This window comes from Cibotium barometz, chromosome 47, assembly GCF_041138505.1.
Source record: "Cibotium barometz isolate CiBa-2024 chromosome 47, ASM4113850v1, whole genome shotgun sequence".
Classification (NCBI taxonomy): domain Eukaryota; kingdom Viridiplantae; phylum Streptophyta; class Polypodiopsida; order Cyatheales; family Cibotiaceae; genus Cibotium; species Cibotium barometz.
The window spans coordinates 13863467-13880418 of NC_141092.1; the positions used below are offsets into that span (position 1 = coordinate 13863467).

At 42.2% G+C, this 16952-nt stretch overlaps 1 protein-coding gene and 1 pseudogene across 3 annotated transcripts; one reads left to right on the forward strand and one right to left on the reverse strand.

Moving 5' to 3' along the window:
* Nucleotides 1-6199: 6199 nt before the first annotated feature.
* Nucleotides 6200-11795, reverse strand: LOC147611385 (putative trehalose-phosphate phosphatase I). 3 transcript variants are annotated; one of them, XM_086784455.1, is made up of 12 exons: nucleotides 10964-11795; nucleotides 9288-9803; nucleotides 8539-8679; nucleotides 8381-8452; nucleotides 8118-8240; nucleotides 7937-7993; nucleotides 7528-7629; nucleotides 7340-7417; nucleotides 7193-7262; nucleotides 7030-7100; nucleotides 6809-6901; nucleotides 6200-6671 (listed from the first exon to the last, which is right to left on the reverse strand). In XM_086784455.1, exons 2-12 carry the CDS (start codon nucleotides 9621-9623, stop codon nucleotides 6609-6611), a joined length of 1206 nt encoding a protein of 401 aa, XP_086640581.1. In that variant the 5' UTR covers nucleotides 9624-9803; nucleotides 10964-11795; the 3' UTR covers nucleotides 6200-6608. The 3 variants fall into 3 exon arrangements, with proteins under 3 accessions (XP_086640581.1, XP_086640582.1, XP_086640584.1); XM_086784456.1 differs by lacking the exon at nucleotides 10964-11795 and adding an exon at nucleotides 10633-10836; XM_086784458.1 differs by lacking the exon at nucleotides 10964-11795 and adding an exon at nucleotides 8802-9137 and having other exon boundaries at nucleotides 9288-10373.
* Nucleotides 11542-16952, forward strand: part of LOC147611386 (uncharacterized) — a 13047-nt pseudogene continuing 7636 nt past the window's right edge.

A 16952-nucleotide genomic window follows, 5' to 3' on the forward strand; every position in this document is an offset into this window, starting at 1 on the left:
CATTGATGGCATAAGCCCATGTGTGATGAAGCTTCCAATGTATCTTGCAAACCCTTTCAGTCTCCTTCTTTTTCTTCTCATTGGTCTCTAAAAAAGATTAATCCTCAATGTCAATGATAGCATCTATAGTGATCTCATTCAAATTTATGTTTTTTTGATTGGACACATCACTACCATACCAAAAGTAGCAATGTTTGGAATTTTTTTGAAGCCTTCGAAGACTACATGCAATCTTACTAGAATTTCCCTCCCCTCCATAATAACCTATTTTTTCAAACCAAGCTACAATTCAAATGCTTTTTAGGAGAAGAGCCAAGACAAATTCATTGAACACATTTTTGCAAGTTTGTAAGCAAGATAGATTAAATTGACGATGTAAAGCAAGGCATAAAGAAAAAACATACAATAATTTTTTGCATAAAATAATCTAAAAAAGAAAAACCTATAGACTGTAGGCTTGCTACTAGCTAGTATTGATTCCTGATCAATGTGAGAAAAAGTCATTCGAATCATTAGCAGCTTGGTCGCTACTCCTAAGTCCTAGCCTCCATGCAAATCAAAGTAGAACATCCTTACTCCTAACTAGGTTATTCATTGTTCAGCCTATAGGTCTAGAGTGTTCACTATTCAGCCTATAGGCCTAGAGTGTTCACTGTTCAACTTGCAGGCCCAGGGTGTTCACTGTTCATTGTTTAGTGTTGGGCTCGAAGAAAAACTGGTCGGCCATCACCCTTCTTGGGACGGCCTACAAGATTTTGGCCAAGGCTATCAGCAAAACAAGTGACTTCATCCTTCCCTCACCTACTTGATCCATGACACTCAAACTGCTTTTGTTCAGGATCGGAGTATTCTGGACAACATCTTTACCTTTTGGGAGGTGACAGCTTCGACCATGATGCAACATCAGGACCTCATTGTGCTACTCCTAGACTTTGAGAAAGCTTATGGGTGGATTGGAGCTTTCTGGAGGGCACTATGAGCTGGATGGGATTCCCTATGGAGTGGATTCGTGGAGTCTCACGACTTTATTCTGCATCTCATAGTCAGGTTCTCATTCAGGGAGCTCCAGAGGCAACAAATTCTCCCTTTCCCACTTGGTAGGGCTGCCCTCTAGCATCGTACCTCTTTCTATTCGTCCGAGGCCATGAGTAGATTTCTCTCCACCCAGGAGACCGAGATTGTGCCTTCTCCTCTGCACGCAAGAGGAGCTGCTAGACTCAGAGTTTGCAAACAAGACAACAGCCTACCTTGTTGGAGATGTTGGGAATCTCCAAATATTCACGTAGGTGATAGAGATTTTCTGTCATGCATCAAGAGCACAGATCAACTGGCACAAGTCATGTGGTTTTTGGGTAGGCTCAGTACCCACCCCGACTTGGCGACCAATTGAGGCTTTCCAAGGGGCACTCCAGTCCGATACCTCAATTGCCAGGTTGGCATTGATATCCCTCCCGAGTAGCAGCTCGCTCTGCTTCTTCTGAGTATTCGGAAGAAGCTTCTATACTGGAGCTCGGCAAGGCTATCCCTAGCAGGCAGAGTGGTGGTGGCATACCAGGTACTACTTGCCACCATGTGGTACATCACCTCGTGTTGGGACTTTTCTTGGGCTTGTATTAGCCAGGTACAGCGTTTGATCCGGAACTTCTTGTGGGCTAGAAGTGATGGGAGGCCAGCTAGGGTCAGGGTGGCATGGAGAGTGATCATTCAGCCACGTAGCATAGGGGGGCTTGGCCTCATTGATCTAGCTATATAGAGTCATGCCCTGCTGGGTAAGCTGATTGTTGGAGGACTCCTACCTGGTGGCAAGCGTTGGAAGGATTTCCTCTTGGCCCGGATTTCAGCATGTACTCCGAGCCTTGGAGGCTTGTGGCCGCAGAGTACCAGATGGATCTTCACAGAGATGTGAGCCCGTGGTTTTAGTCCTGCCTTTGAGGATAGATTCGCAGTCTACTTTGTGCTTGGGATCATCTCAAGCCAGCCCTTAGACAAATTGTTCCAGTGGCCTCAAGGGAGCAGCTTCGGCAGCCTTCGATCTGGAACCCCCTGCTCCGTTTACCCAATGGCCACATGCTAGGGGCTCGACCGCACATATCTTGGGGTGCCTTGAGCATGGGACCAGCCAGGTCTCTTAGATATTGGGTTGCAGGCAGTTACCTCAGGAGGAGCAAGAAAGAGGCCTGACAGGGATCTGGAGTAGAGACAGGCTCAGCATCAACATCAGCTCAGCTATTCCTCCGGAATGGCTGACTCCTATTCCAGACCCGACCTCCCCAGTGTGGCTAGGCATGTTCACTAGACATGATATCCTCGTGGTGGTCCATGGAGCAGATGAGGACAGTGGTCTGCTCATGTTTTCTATTGGATTACATGGAAAATTAGAGAGATCAGAGCACCCCTTGGAGGATTTCAGAGGCTGTACCTTACAGAGGGTGAGATGATCGGTTTTCGCACGGGCATGGCACATCGATCTAGCATCGGCCAAGGTGGCCAGGGAGAGATTTTGGCGGTTATGGATTTGGGAGTGCCGACCTCTAGTGGACTTGGCATGATCGCACAAATTGGGTGGAGACTCTGGATGCCCCTCTCTTTGCATATACGACATGGTTTGACCCGTAGGATCCAGATGCCAGAGATAGATGGCACACTGGTAGCAATAGCACGCTGGCAGTCTCAGGGCCTATCATAGCGCTTCTTTTCACATTTCTGGAAGAGGCTTTGGGATAGCGTTCGGTCGAGGAAGATCACTCTCTTCCTTTGGCTGACGGCACACAGGAGTCTGGTGGTGGGTACTTGGCTGGCAGTTGGAGGTCGATTAGCAGCTTGCCCGAGGTGTGGGCGGCCACCCCCAGGAGTCTCAGTGACATTGCCTTTGGGATTGCCTGAAGGCTTAGTAGATTTGGCAGCGGATTCTCTGCATCTTTGCTATGGATAGGGCATCGACCTGATCATCACTTGGGGTATTGTCGCTTGGGACACCGAGGCTAGAGTGGTCAGGACGTACGAGGAGGATGGGGGAGGACTTGCCCTTCAAGTCTCCCACTATCATATTGCAGTAGTATCAGTCATCACAGCCCCACCAGCCAGGTGTTTGGCGACTAGGCTCATACTAGTGATGGGAGATTTGCAGTAGTATAGCAGCCTGGCACATCTGGCATGCTAGATGTAGCGAGACCATCGAGGGTACCCACACTCCGCCGGTTAAGACCATCAGGAGCATATGGCTCGACATCATTCACACCCTCCGGGGTCAGTGGGGGAAGCCGCAAGGTTCTGACCGCATGCGGCCGTGGAAAGCCTTCTTGAGACTTTGGAGGCCTGGCACTTTCCTCACACAGATAGAGGCGGTGACCCCATTTGGCATTACAAACCACCTGTGTGTTGTTCTCCCCCCCTCCCCCTGTATGAGATAGCCTTCTCCTCATAGAGTGGCCAGCCGCCGCCGTTGGAGGAGAAGCATCTCTTCCCCTTATGATCACTTGTTTCCCGCCCTTATATGAGGCAAGTTTGTATTTAGCTCTTCGTGGTTGTGCTTAGTTGTTTGTGGCTGTTTTTTCTTTAAAGAGTTGAAGGATCTTTTTCTCGGGGAAAAAAAAACTAGTGGGGCTAGATGGCTTGGCAAAAGAAGGCGTTTTCTCCAGAGTCCACAGGTGAGCTGTTTATGTACAGCAACATGAAGCGAAGGCAGTAGGCCAGCGAGGCTACCAAAGGCTGCCACATGATACACAATAAGCTGCAAGTACTAGCCCCTAGGCAATGATAGATGGTAGGCTTAGATGGTAGTGTGTTGTAGGCTCCAGCCTAGAGGCTGGGCATGTAGGCTGTAGGTTGTAGGTTGACTAGAATCTGGGGCCTGGGATACCGCGCGCGGTATTGGTGAGGCTCAATACACACTGGAGAGTGCCCCGAATGAATTTTTGATGTAGCCAATAAGGTTTAAAAAAAGGCTTGGTGGCATTCCCCTTACACATTGCCAAGTTGAATAGTGGACTTCAATCCTCGTCAGCTGCCACCTATTGCCCAACTTTTTCAAAATCTTGGGCAACCACTTGAGCACCCTGTTTCCCAACCAATCAAATTTTCCCCTTTTTGTGAAACAACACTTTTTACATGGGCAGTTATGAGTAGGTAACATGGGTGCCCATGTGTATTTTTGCATGCCCATGTGTATTTTTGCATGCCCATGCGTATTTCTGCATGCCCATGCTTTAGGCACTCAACTTGGGTGCCCCTCCAGCCCTAGTTGTGAACTTTGAAGCATCAACTTGCCAACTTGGCCAATGGCATGTGCTAAATAGTAATGGGCTTTGAGTGAGGGATCCATGGGCATTCTCATTTAAGAGATGCGACAGCCAATATAGAAGATATTAAACTCGAGATATTCTCTAGGGGTCTCAAAATATTCCGTAATTACCACACTCTTGCACACTAACACACTAGTAACTACAATCTACCATAATGCCATTGTAATTTGTAAATTGAAACTTCGTAAGTTGTAACTGAAATTTGAATATATATATATATATATATGTATGTATGTATGTATGTATGTATATTAATTGTATTAATGCATTGATTTTCAAAAATTTTGAAGGCTTCCTCACCAACTCAACCTTCTTATGAAAAATTGAAATCACTTAAAGCCTTAAAAGTGTGAAGGCCTAAATTTTGAAGGGCTTTCATTTGCAATCCAAAATTTTGCTTGGCCTTTCTAGGAAGACCCGAGAGCGTTACAGCCTTCAAATAAACTACCACTGCTTTGGGCCTGTTTCCACACAAGGCGTAGTTGGCAACTGGTTGTTAACTAGCTCGTTATTAGGTAGCACTAAGTTAATCCTGTTGTTGAGCTCACAACCAACACAATTAGTAACTTATTTTTCAAAATTGCAACTGGGCAACCAATTAAAGGGAGGAAACTTAGCATTGAAATATATATTGGCGAAGGAGATCTTTACTCTGATCTTTTCGTTACAAAATTTCAAAAACACTTTTAACAGGTATGAAATCAACACTAGATAAAAAAACATCAATCATGCTGCAGTAAGGAGGTTCAATAATCTGATGGAGGAGCCTGGGTTGCAAATTGCAATTACCTAATTAATGATAGGAACTGATTTTCAAGGTTTTCTTGCCACTACAAAGTAACGGACATCCACAAATTTCTGAGGGCAATCAAAAAATATACCATGCGGTAGAAAAAATGTTTGTGATTTGTTGGCATAGGAGACCTTGCCTGTCAAGTATCAACCCTACAGTTGCAGCTGTCAACATTGATGGACATTGGTGGTTGGTAAGTATTCACTCAAATGCAAAAGCTTCTCTTGACTAGGACAAGGTGGGTCCACCATCCACTTCCCCCATTCACAAAAGCTTTTCTTGCACTATGCTACAGGACTAGGTGGGTTGGGACTCTGGACCACAGCACACACCATCATTTCCTTGGCAAGTTGGCTGTCCAGTGATGGCATATAATTCAAGTACCCTTTCCACTTTTCTTTTTTTTTTTTTTTTTTTTGTTAAAGGAGAGAGAGACCCACAAAATACAAAAACTTTTGGGTGTATTCCATGGTCCAATAGAGTGTATTTTTGACAGTCCTAAAAAATTTATGGGTGTATTCGATGGTCGAAATGCCCAAAATGGGCCTTGACGCCATCAAAAACTGAAGCTTGCATAGGAAGAGGCATATAAGGTGCCAAGGGATGTCACAGTTTGGATGCAGCATGAACCTGGCTTGAATTATTTGAGAGAGAAAAACTTGGGTTTTGAGTTAATTTTTAAATTAGACAAAAATCCCAATATATCCATCATGTGTTTACTTTACTGAGCCAATAGAGATTTCCAAGCCATAAGAACTGACCCACAAGTTCAACCACAGCACTTTGGAATAGTTGTTTGATGTCACACGCCAAAAAAGAGTGATGCTTGTGGATTTCATTGTCCTTTCTAAAATCACTCTTTCATAGTACAGTCACATGTAACTGCCAACGTCATTGAACTAAAGCTAAATTCTTGATATCGGGCTCTCGCATCGCAATAAATGTTGAGGAAATGAAAAGGCCAATATTTACGCCTTATTATTAACATCATGCTTGATGTAGGTTGTGTCCTCAACATGAATTCTACTGTTTCATTTGGAAGACACTAGCCAATTTCATTATGACCAAGAAAAGAAATAAGCAAGTTGCAAAATTCCAAGCCAACGAGGATTTAAAATTTTCAAACACCAGAGTGCTCGATAGCTATTTTACTCATTGATGCAATGTTAATGAAGAATGCTTTTGTGGGGGTACTGAAGCGCTGTCATAAAAGCAAAAAGCCCACAATTTCTCATGTGTGATGTCCTCCAAAAACGGGGTGGTGGAGCACGTTGACATCGAGCTGCACCAATATACTCTATTAGCATATGCCTCTGACAGAAATCCTTTCCTTTAGAAATCTGTGCAGGGCTTTTCTTTGCATCTTCAAATACTATTTCCTTGACATGTAAATGGCATTAGCCTTATGTGTGGAATTTCCCCCTCATTGAGGTTTTCCCCTCATTAAGGCGTTTCCATTCTAGTGTACAGAATGAGCTACACTCTTTAAGGGTGAGCTCGAATTCAACAACTGTTTAAAAAAGCCTGCTTAGACGTCTCCGTCTCCATTTCACCAGTTGCCGCAGAAATTCAAGGACCTAACATGGACCAAAGTTCTTTAGTCTGTAAGCCATTTTGAGGACTTAGTAAACCTTAACGTCGATCAGCACTACATAACTGACGAATTAAGGCCAGAATTCAGATCAAGTGGCACTTGCACAAAGGGAGATGATACCTCACTTGGATCGCGTAGTGAACACACAGCATTTGTGTCCTTGACAACATTTGAGACGAGTATAGCAAGCCCGTGCTTCCTTCTAGCCACCACCTAGTAGATTTAAGGTGAGCATCAGAAGGTTACAAAAGAAGTATCTGTTGGTTGGCTAGCCAACATACAAACTGTTGCACACACTACCAAAAGCAATTGCAAGGTTTTAAACTCCAAAAGACCCTTACTTTGAAAGCATCTTCGTCAGTTTGATCATCTCCTATGTATATTGGAAAAACATTATTTCGGTTTCCAAAACCTGGCCCCGAAAACAAAACAAAGACAAATGTGAATGATGCTGAAACAACATATCACGGCAACTATCTGCTTTGATGGCCAGAATTATCTTACCAAGTGTCCTTAACAAGTAGTCCAATGCCTTCCCTTTGTTCCAGGATATAGAAGGACGAACTTCCAAGACCTAAAAAGTTGGCCAAAACTGAATTTCAGTTTCTATCTGCACTTTCCATACAGGCAACTTGGTGTCACAAGATTTACCTTTCGGCCTTGAGTAAGGTAAAGATTTGGATATGATTTTAGGACATGTTGCACCTGTTCTGCTAAAGGCAACCAGTTCTGGAAGACCAATACAAAACCAAACTTCAAAGGTCACTAACCAATCTCAGTACCAAGAACTATATCAAATGCAACAGAAAGATCCAGAAGGCAAAAATCACATCACTTACCTCTTCCTTCACACATCGAAAATGAACACTAACACAAAACTTGTTGTGTTCAACTTTTGCTCCAGGTACTTTATTGGCCTTCTCCTCCAACAACTTGTAGATCTTCACATCCAAGCACCTTTTTTGTCAGTAAAATAAGTCCTTACAAAAAAAAAAAAAAAACTGAAAGCACTTAATGCTACCAAAAGCTGAAAAACTTAAGTTCTCTAGTCTAATTTGCAACACCAAGAGGCTGCACACCAAAGTTCTCTTGGGTTTGTGCGTATGCCAGAGCTCCTTTTGAAAACTAGGAGAAGTTTTCCAAAGGAAATTCTCTCCTATTGTTCAGAGATTGAACCATGACAGGCACTGCAGATTAAAAAAATTGATCAAGCAATACACTCTACTTGTCCTGCCAAACCATTTTTACCTCATCCATGACATGAGTGAACTCGCTGGCCGGCTGAAATAAGACCACCTCGTTACCCTGTATCATCCACACCAAAGCCAATCATAAGACAATCACCAGAGTAAAATGTATGAATATTGCATTGACATCGTTGAGTTTAAGCTGTGTTTGAATTGGGAGCCTGGGTCTTAGCCACAGTTACCTCTTCATCCAAGATCTTTGTACCCTGGGCATTAGAGCCATTACAGCCTCCTGCAGGTCCCATGATGTCCATACCATGACTTCCTGCATAATATAACTCAGGCAGTTGGACAAACTCATAAACCTGCCATTGAAGAAAGGGTTCATATTCACTGTTACCACTTCACCCAATTGTATCAACTCAAAATATATATGAATTGACACAGGAAAATAAAGAAAAGTACTTTCTTTTACATACATACAAAGATTAAAAAACTCTCATACCTTCTCTCTACTTCTTCCCGTGATGATTGCTGTTGGAAAAAGTGTTGCAATCTCTTTTACCACAGTGCGCATCTGAAGTTGTATTAAGACCATTAGTGGGGAAAACTGTACAGTAAATGTTTCTGGTATGACAAAGTAGACTGGTAGAGCAAACAAACCTCATCCGACATGAAAGCATATTCAGGGTCTTCGACAATCGGTGAAAGTGTTCCATCATAATCTAGAAAAACAAAAATACGTCTCCCATTTGCAGCTTCAAGTATTTTCTCAAATTTGTCAAGTGCCGAGGGATGATTTGCCTGTGCAAGAAAAAAGATTTGTGTGCCACTAAGTTCTAAGTATAAGTATACTAAATACAAGGAAAACCAGGTGGGAAGAGATCGCAAACAGAAGATATTATGCCAGGTTCACAAGCCTCCACCTGTATAGAATTGGCCCACATGGCAGAAATATTTGCTGGGACATTGCAATCATCGTGAAGAGCCCACAAAGCAGAAGCCAAGATCCCAGTATGTCTTCTGGCCTAGGAAGGGTGGACATGGGACAGAAGCACGACAACTTTTCAGTGCTGTCAGACCAGTGGTTTGAACCCCTTTCCACTAGGCTAGCTCTCATAATATATTTGGGAACCGCTCCCATCTATATTATGTGTCTTAACTTGGTGGCCGATGTCCACTGCCGTTGTAAGGCCACCTCAAAGTTTCCAGGTGGAAGCTTGTGAACCTAGCCTTTGCTAACATGGGATGGCTGCACAACCCTAAACCGGTACAGAAATTAACTCAAAACTCTCAAATTCCATAATGCTAAAGTCAACTAAGCAGAGATCCAAAAGAACAAAACAGAGTACACAACAGGCTGAGCTTAACCTCCCGCAGAAAATGTCAAGACAAAGAATCAAGGTACTCACCGTCCATGCTCTGTACTGCATATCAACTGAGTCGATATCTGACTTGTCAAATGCATCCTTCTGTAAACATCTAACACGAGGTGGTGATGAATCTTTCATCGCCTCAAGCCAGCCAGGAATCGACCCATATTCAACCTTGCGAGGCGGGAACCTTCTCTTTACAGAAGAATATGCAGGTCCAGTGGCAGTAGTTGAATTAGCAAATGAGCCAGTGTTCGGAGGATAAGTAAACAAGGCATGTGAAGATGCCGACGAAAGAGAAGCCATATGAAACATAGAAGGAGAGATTGGAGAAGGGTCTTTGACTCCCACATTATGCTTTGTTCTGACAGCCATAATAAGACTCCTTTACTGGGAGCTACTCCTGGATTAATTCCTGAAATATGTGTCAAAGACCTAGTGTTGGGTCTGCTTCCACCCAAAAAACAAACTTTTACACTATTTTGTCCACAATGTGGAGCATATCAAGGTTATCTACAAGGACTTCAGAAGGGTGGCCATAGGAAGCATAGAAACCTGCATATCCAAGAGAACAGCGAACCAACCATCAAAGCACATCCACATCAACATATGCACATTTAAGCATGTTACTCGACTATGTAGCACATAAATAAATGATGTTTAGGCATCCACATGTATTGTTGGCTCAGACTTGGCCCATTGGGGCAAGGATACAAAGGAACTCATCTAAAATTAATTACTGCAAATTATAACATTAATACATGTGGTGATGTGCTACATCCTGACGTCATTTTGCTTCATGGATTGAATATGGTTATTAAGGTTTTTAAAGAAAGCACAAGCTAGAGCTGTGCAGATCTGTCTATCAGCTCCTTCATGATCAAACTAGCATTACCCAGAGCACTCTTGTCTAGGAAAGGCAACACTAAATCCGTAAAAAATCCTATATATCAGCTCTGGATTAGCACCATAGGTGCACTAGCCCTTAATCAGATAAACAAACCGTTTATCAACATAAATGAAATCTTCAGTCATTGGCTTAGCTTAATCGGAGCACAATTATGTCCTTAAGGGCTGTGCGAATAAGAAAATTGTCCTTCAATTCTCTGTCCAAAAGATTAGCACAATTAGAGCACCCTTAAGTCAATAAGCTAGCCCTAAATCACAGCTCTGCAGACTCGCAAACTATGCATTACCTAAGCCGCAAAGTAAGCACTAAGAAAGGGAAAGCCTAAATAGACCTCGCACTATGAAAGATTAAGATTGAAGCAGATTGTAAAAAGAAGACTAATCACAATAAGCCTTGTGGTAACCTCGGTCTCGCAATTAAGCTTAGTCATTTGGGTCCTACAATTACACTAAGCCTTCCAGAATCTGAACTTACAATTAAGCTCAGGATTAAGTCGTTTCTTGTTGCGATCAACACAAAAACGATGCTAACTGGCGTTCATTGATTTGCTTTATCAACGTGATTGAACCGCTACACACTGATTCGCTTTCTAAAAACTGGTTTAACACCAAAACGATGTTGATTGACGCTCGTATAAGGCAGAATATGTGATTGTGCCGTTAGAACAAACACAGACGTGCCTTCTAGAACCCTGATTCAATTTTTAAAGTAGGGGGAAAACAATGTGCTAAACTTGCAGAAAGTCGTGAAGAAATGGAAACAATGTGCGACATAAGCATAAAACAAGGGGAGGGTTTGCAAGTACCGGGAAAAATTGAAGGAGGTGGACCGGTGAATTCTCGTGTATTTACGATCTCTATCTGCTGGCTTCCCCCCCTTACCGCTTTAAATGCGTCGAAGATACGATGTCTGTGAGGGAAATCCTGTGCAGAAGTCGAATCCGCCTTTTTGCCCTCGCCGGATGCTTCCTGCTGCGATCCCCTTCACCTCCAATAATGCACGCCTCTGATTCTGAAGCATCTGCAGTACAGCGACGCCGCGTCACCTTCCTTAGAAAGCTCCCGCAGAATAGAAAAAGAAATGATGGAAAGCTCGAAAGGCAGGAAGGCGAGAGGACGTTGCACAGGAATTGACTTTCGCTTCCCCTCTTTTCTTTTCTTTTCGCGCTTTGCTTTTTTGCCAATAGCGACACGCCTGCGTTGAAAGAATGTATGTAGCCCCCTGCGCAGAGCGTACTACTGTAATGGCGACGTCTTGTCTTCACCCAGGATGGCAATGGCAATGGCAGTGGGGCTATGGCTATGGCTACTGCCAGAGAGAAACGGCTGGATATGACCGGGCTGCTTCCAACGATGGCGGATGAAGTTGTTAGATTTTCTAACTATGGCGGATGAAGTTGCAAGGGCGTTCCAGCTATGGCGATTGAAGCTTGAAAGGTTTCCTGGCTATGGCTATGAAGAGTTGCTTTCGGACCATGGCGATAACGCTGCTAGGGATTTCGATGCGATTTCTAGATATGGCGATGGAAATTGCTAGGGCTTCCTGGCTATGGCTGTTGAAGCTATTCCTACGGGGTGAAAAAGGGGCGAGTTAGACGATCAGGCCTCGTTATATATTTGGCGTAACGCCACGCACGCACGCACGCACGTACGCAAAAAATATATATAGCTTGCTCTCTCTCTTTTTTAAAAATAAAATTTTTTTGGCTTCAAAGTAGAAAGTACATATGTTATCTCCCATATACAAGTGTCATCACACATGCAAACGGAAGATTGAACCCTCAACATCGCGTTCTCGAACCCCATTCTAACCATTGCGATCGACAACTATCTCTATCTATTGAAAAAACAGTAGAGAGAAATTCTAATTATGTTTTGTATCCTTCTATAAAAAAATCTTTATTTGGTCTTCCAAAAATCTAAATGGGTAGTAAATGCAAGCTTTCCCAACTACCAAGTATGTTTTTGTATCCTTAAAAAATCGTTACACACCCTAGCGTCGTTAGAGTCCTCGACAGCGGCCTTTGCTACTTCGACATTCCTCTGTGTATCTCTCGATTTTATCCCTGCACACGAAATTCCACTCCCCTCTATCCCTTTGTATATCTTCGGACTTTTATCCCTACACAGGGGATTCCACTCCTCTCTATCCCACTCAAGTGAATTGGTTTTGACTTTGATAGTGTGAAGCAACGCTAAATAGTATATCTCCGGATTTCTATCCCTACACACGAAATTCCACTCCTCTCTATCACCACTCGAGTTTGAGTACATAAGTAATGGTTTTAAGATTGTGGCCCAGTTTGAGTAAGAAAAAACTATCCTTTAGTATAACTTTCACCGTTCAAATTAAGAAAAACTGATTTTTTTGGAAAAAAACTGTAAATTTATATCAAAATAGAGAGGTTACATAAAACTTTTTATCCAAGAAGCATAACTTTGACCCGAATATACTCTCATAAGGAGGCTTGCTCACTATCGGTTGTTATTTTTCGTAGCCAGAATTTAAAGATTGGAAATTTGCAAAGTTTAGTTAGAAAAAACCGATTAAATAAAAAATGGTTGAGCTTTCATTTTTGGCACTGGTGCGGACAATGGATAGGTGGATAAGGGGGAGACCTTTCGCCCCTTTTTTTCACTGGTTAGAAAAAAAGTTTATTTTTGACACTGGTGTGCGAATAATGGATAGGTGGATAAGGGGGCGTCCTTTCGCCCCTTTTTTTCACTGGTTAGAAAAAAAAGTTTATTTTTGACACTGGTGCGGACACTGGAAAGGTGGATAAGGGGGCAAACTTTCGCCCCTTGGACAAGTATTCGATTTTGGCCCCATGAGAAGAAAAGTGTCTCCTCGTTTTTTTTTTTAGTAATGATTTTACATTTCTTGTTTTTATTACAGAATGGAAGGTAAATGGATAGACTAAGTTATTTTTATTTCATAATGATTTAACATTTTTTGTTTTTACAATCAAATTAAAAATGGATACACTCAACTGTATATTGGAATCTAGATGCTGTGGTGTGAATGACCGCTGTCTTCGAGGCCATGTGGTCTTGAGATTGCCGTGTGGAGAAAGCGAGGCGTGACCCGCCCCTTAACTTGAATCGGGACAAACAAGAAAAGGCGCCCAAGGAAACGACAAAATACGGCTCACATCGAAAAGGAAAGGCCAGGACGTGGACCCCCTTGCCAGTTGGCAAACGTTATATAACTTTTACAAATAAATATTATAATATTTATTATATATGCCCAGCTAGCAGGTAGTGACAGAGACACCGCCCACGTCAGCGTCGGCGCTTTTCTCTCGCATTCAGCGCCTCAATCTCCGCCGTCCGATCTGGTCTCGCCCACCTTCTAGATGAGATCGTTTACCACGTGGCTTCCTTGGACCCAGCCTTCAGCCGCCACGTCGGCACATCCCACGTTTTTGAGAGGCAACTGAGAGCCCACCCACCATTCTCGACAAATGGCAAGTACATGCAGTTGGTCGTTGGTACATCCAGATTCCCGAGTCCCTACAAATGTACGTGTAGCTAACACGTGTCTGTCCACACTAGGTCAGCTTGAAGTAAATAACATCTTTCAATTAAAATAAATAAATACATAAATAAATCAATGTGTCAATTAACTACTGCGTAATTTCAGAGGGAAAAATCGTCAAGAATATAATCTGCTATAAACACAGAACATGGCAAAGATTTGCACACACAGAACACACAGACAAGATAACTTCTCACTAATTTATTCATGTACTTACAATTTATAGCAGGCGTACAAGCACCGCTTGATGTTCCAATATGACTGGTTGTTGTGACTATTCGTTAATTTGTTTGGCGGCCGCCCAATCCACTTGGCACGCATGGTGGAGTGTGAACACTGTCCTTGGTGGATAGATTATCCCATTGACATGATCCCCAAACAAGAGCATGAGTTGCATGACAGTGAGTACTTCTAATGTTTTGGGTCTTTTGGACTATAGCCTTTGTGTTCTTAATGCTTTCAATTAGTATTTATGAATGACATGATATGTGGAAATAGGGTTTCTTGCCCTTGGGGAAACACCCGTTGCAAAGAAGACGGGTGTGGATACAGAGGGGGGTGCAAAGAATGAAAAGAAGGGCAAGAAAGATGTGGAAACTACAACCTCTAAAGAAGCATCCAAAAAGAAACATGATGAAGGCAAGCAAGTACATGTAAGGGAGGAGGATAGTACAATGTTAGGAGGCCTGTCAAGTGTGCCTGAGTCTTGCATGGTTCGTGTGACGGGTTGTCATGTGTGAACGACTCCACTCTCAAACCCTCAAAAAGGCATCCCCCTACACTAGGTGTGACCCCATAAGCATGAGGTGGGGAGCACTACTCAAAAAAAAACGTTTTTTTCAACCCTTAAAATTAAAGGCAATGCTTAGGCTTAACAAGGATTTAGGCATAAATATCACTAAAAATTATACAATTGCCACGATTTATAGCTAGAATGTTCAAATTTTATCCCTTAAAATTAAAGGCAATGTGAGATTCTAACTGGGATTTCTGAATTTTAGCCAAGAAAATTACACTACCAACTGGGGTATGTGAGCACTGGTGAGACCTCCCGGGTTTTTTTTGGGGTCTTACCAAGATATTAGCGCAAAAAAGTGCACGTACCTTGGTGCGTGTGTTGGGCTGAGTTGGTGTAGCTCGTGGCCTTTCAAACTAAGAACCCGGGTTCAAACCCTCCCCAGAACAAAATCTGTTTCTGTACCCATCTAAAAAAGGGTGGCTATATGTAAACCCTTCTGTACCTATCTCTCTAAAATAAGGTGGGTACATGATGTGTAAACCCTATAAGAACTCAATGAGGTGATAGCCCAATTGGTGAAGATGTTGGCCTAGGACCGGTAGGTCTTGGGTTCAAACTCCCACAAGCTGCTTTCTTGACAGCATCACCTACGAGCGGATTAAAAAAGCACCTACGGGTGGTGAAAATCGTAAACGGGGGGATCTTGGGCCTAAGCACCATATATAACTACTAAACGTGCCAAAATGGCACCTGTTAACCTCTTTCCTCAATCTTTGCCGTGAAATATACACTATCCGACCTTTTTTTCTAGCTCTATTCCTCTCAAAAATTGAGCCCCATAAGAATTCTTGACCTTGGCTAGTTTTTCTTTCAAAAATTTAAGCACCATATATAACTAAAATTGCCAAAATTGCACCTGTTAACCTCTTTCCTCAATCTTTGCCGTGAAATATACACTATCCGACCTTTTTTTTCTAGCTCTATTCCTTTCAAAAATTGACCTCCATAAGAATTATTGACCTTGGCCATTTTTTCTTTAAAAAATTCAAGCAGCATATATAACTAAAATTTCCAATATCACACGTGTTAACCTCTTTCCTCAATCTTTGTCGTGAAATATACACTATCCGACCTTTTTTTATAGCTCTATTCCTTGACCTTGACCAATAAAATAGCATCATCCTATATTTGAACTTTTAGATTTCCTTTAACTTTTCTGAATTTCCAACTCAAAAGTCACTATGTGTAAAAAAATATGTTTTTGTGGATGCTTTTATTTTTTTAAAGTAAGCTCACACAAGGATGCAATAATTTTTTAGCTCAATGAACTATGATACTATGAGATGCACATGTGCTAACTTTCACATGCTTAAGTTGTAGCTTTTACATTGCTCATTAGGTTTGTTATAGGGTTGATATTGTACTTCTTTGGAAAATTGTATGTCCATGACCAAGTTGACATGTTGGACTTATTCGAAGGCAATATTGCCTATGCATCACTCATTTTCACCAGCCATGGTGTTTAACAATGTAAAGGCTTGAGAACGAATATGCATTCTAAGATCATTTTTAGGCACAAATGGACATCCTTGACATTACATTCACATGTAGGTGTATATAGACCCCTACTTACCTTCTATGGGTTGAAATTGAACATTATTTGTTAAGATTTGTGTCTTACATGTAGGTGTATATAGACCCCTACTTACATGTAGGTGTATATAGACCCCTACTTACCTTCTATGGGTTGAAATTGAACATTATTTGTTAAGATTTGTGTCTTACTATCGCAGCTCGATCTTACACCTTAAAAAAATCAAGAAAAGCCTTCATTATGGCATATGACAAGGGCAAGGTGTGACATATAACAAGGGCAAGGTGGAGTAATAGGTATAGTGGTATGTATGTGAGGTCTAATATAAACATTTTGGATAAAGACCAAACCCACTTGCAATAGAAATCATATATTGCACTCAATCCACTTTGAACACAAGAAATAAACATCCTTAGTGCCTTCTCCATGTGTGGTTGAGAGTCACTCATCTCTACCTAAAGACATACATGTGCTACAAGTGGACTATATGCATTTGTTATTCCATTCTTACTTAGACCACAAAAGTAAGTTCACCTTATGCGTTGACTAGATTATTAAAAAGACCCTTTCATATGACACATAATTCAAAATTACAATTTAACATTGTGGTTTTGAACGCCTATGAAATGGACATCACTTGTTGTAATGCTTGGAAATAAGAAACACCTTCAATTCTAATAAGAGATGTGTGTGTGCATGCACACGCATGTGTGTGTTTTTTTGGATTTTATATTAAAATTCAACCTTTACTTAGGGGTTGGGAGGGAGGGAGTGAGTTGGAAATAACACACTTGCATTTCTAATAAGAGGGGTGTGTGTGTGTTTGTGTGTTTTTTTTTTTGGGATTTTGTACTTAGGGGGTTGGAGGGAGGGAGTGAGTTGATTCAAACTCGCGCCCTTCAGGTAAGACATGAGAACATCTCA

Bases quoted from the DNA above. Each gene is read 5' to 3' on its own strand.
- LOC147611385 (XM_086784455.1), bottom strand. From the start codon at position 9,623: ATGGCTGTCAGAACAAAGCATAATGTGGGAGTCAAAGACCCTTCTCCA. The intron at 7,630-7,936 runs GTAAAAATGGTT...TTGGATGTGAAG, and splicing joins TCACTCATGTCATGGATGAG to ATCTACAAGTTGTTGGAGGA. The intron at 7,101-7,192 runs GTAAGATAATTC...TTTCGGGGCCAG, and splicing joins CTACTTGTTAAGGACACTTG to GTTTTGGAAACCGAAATAAT.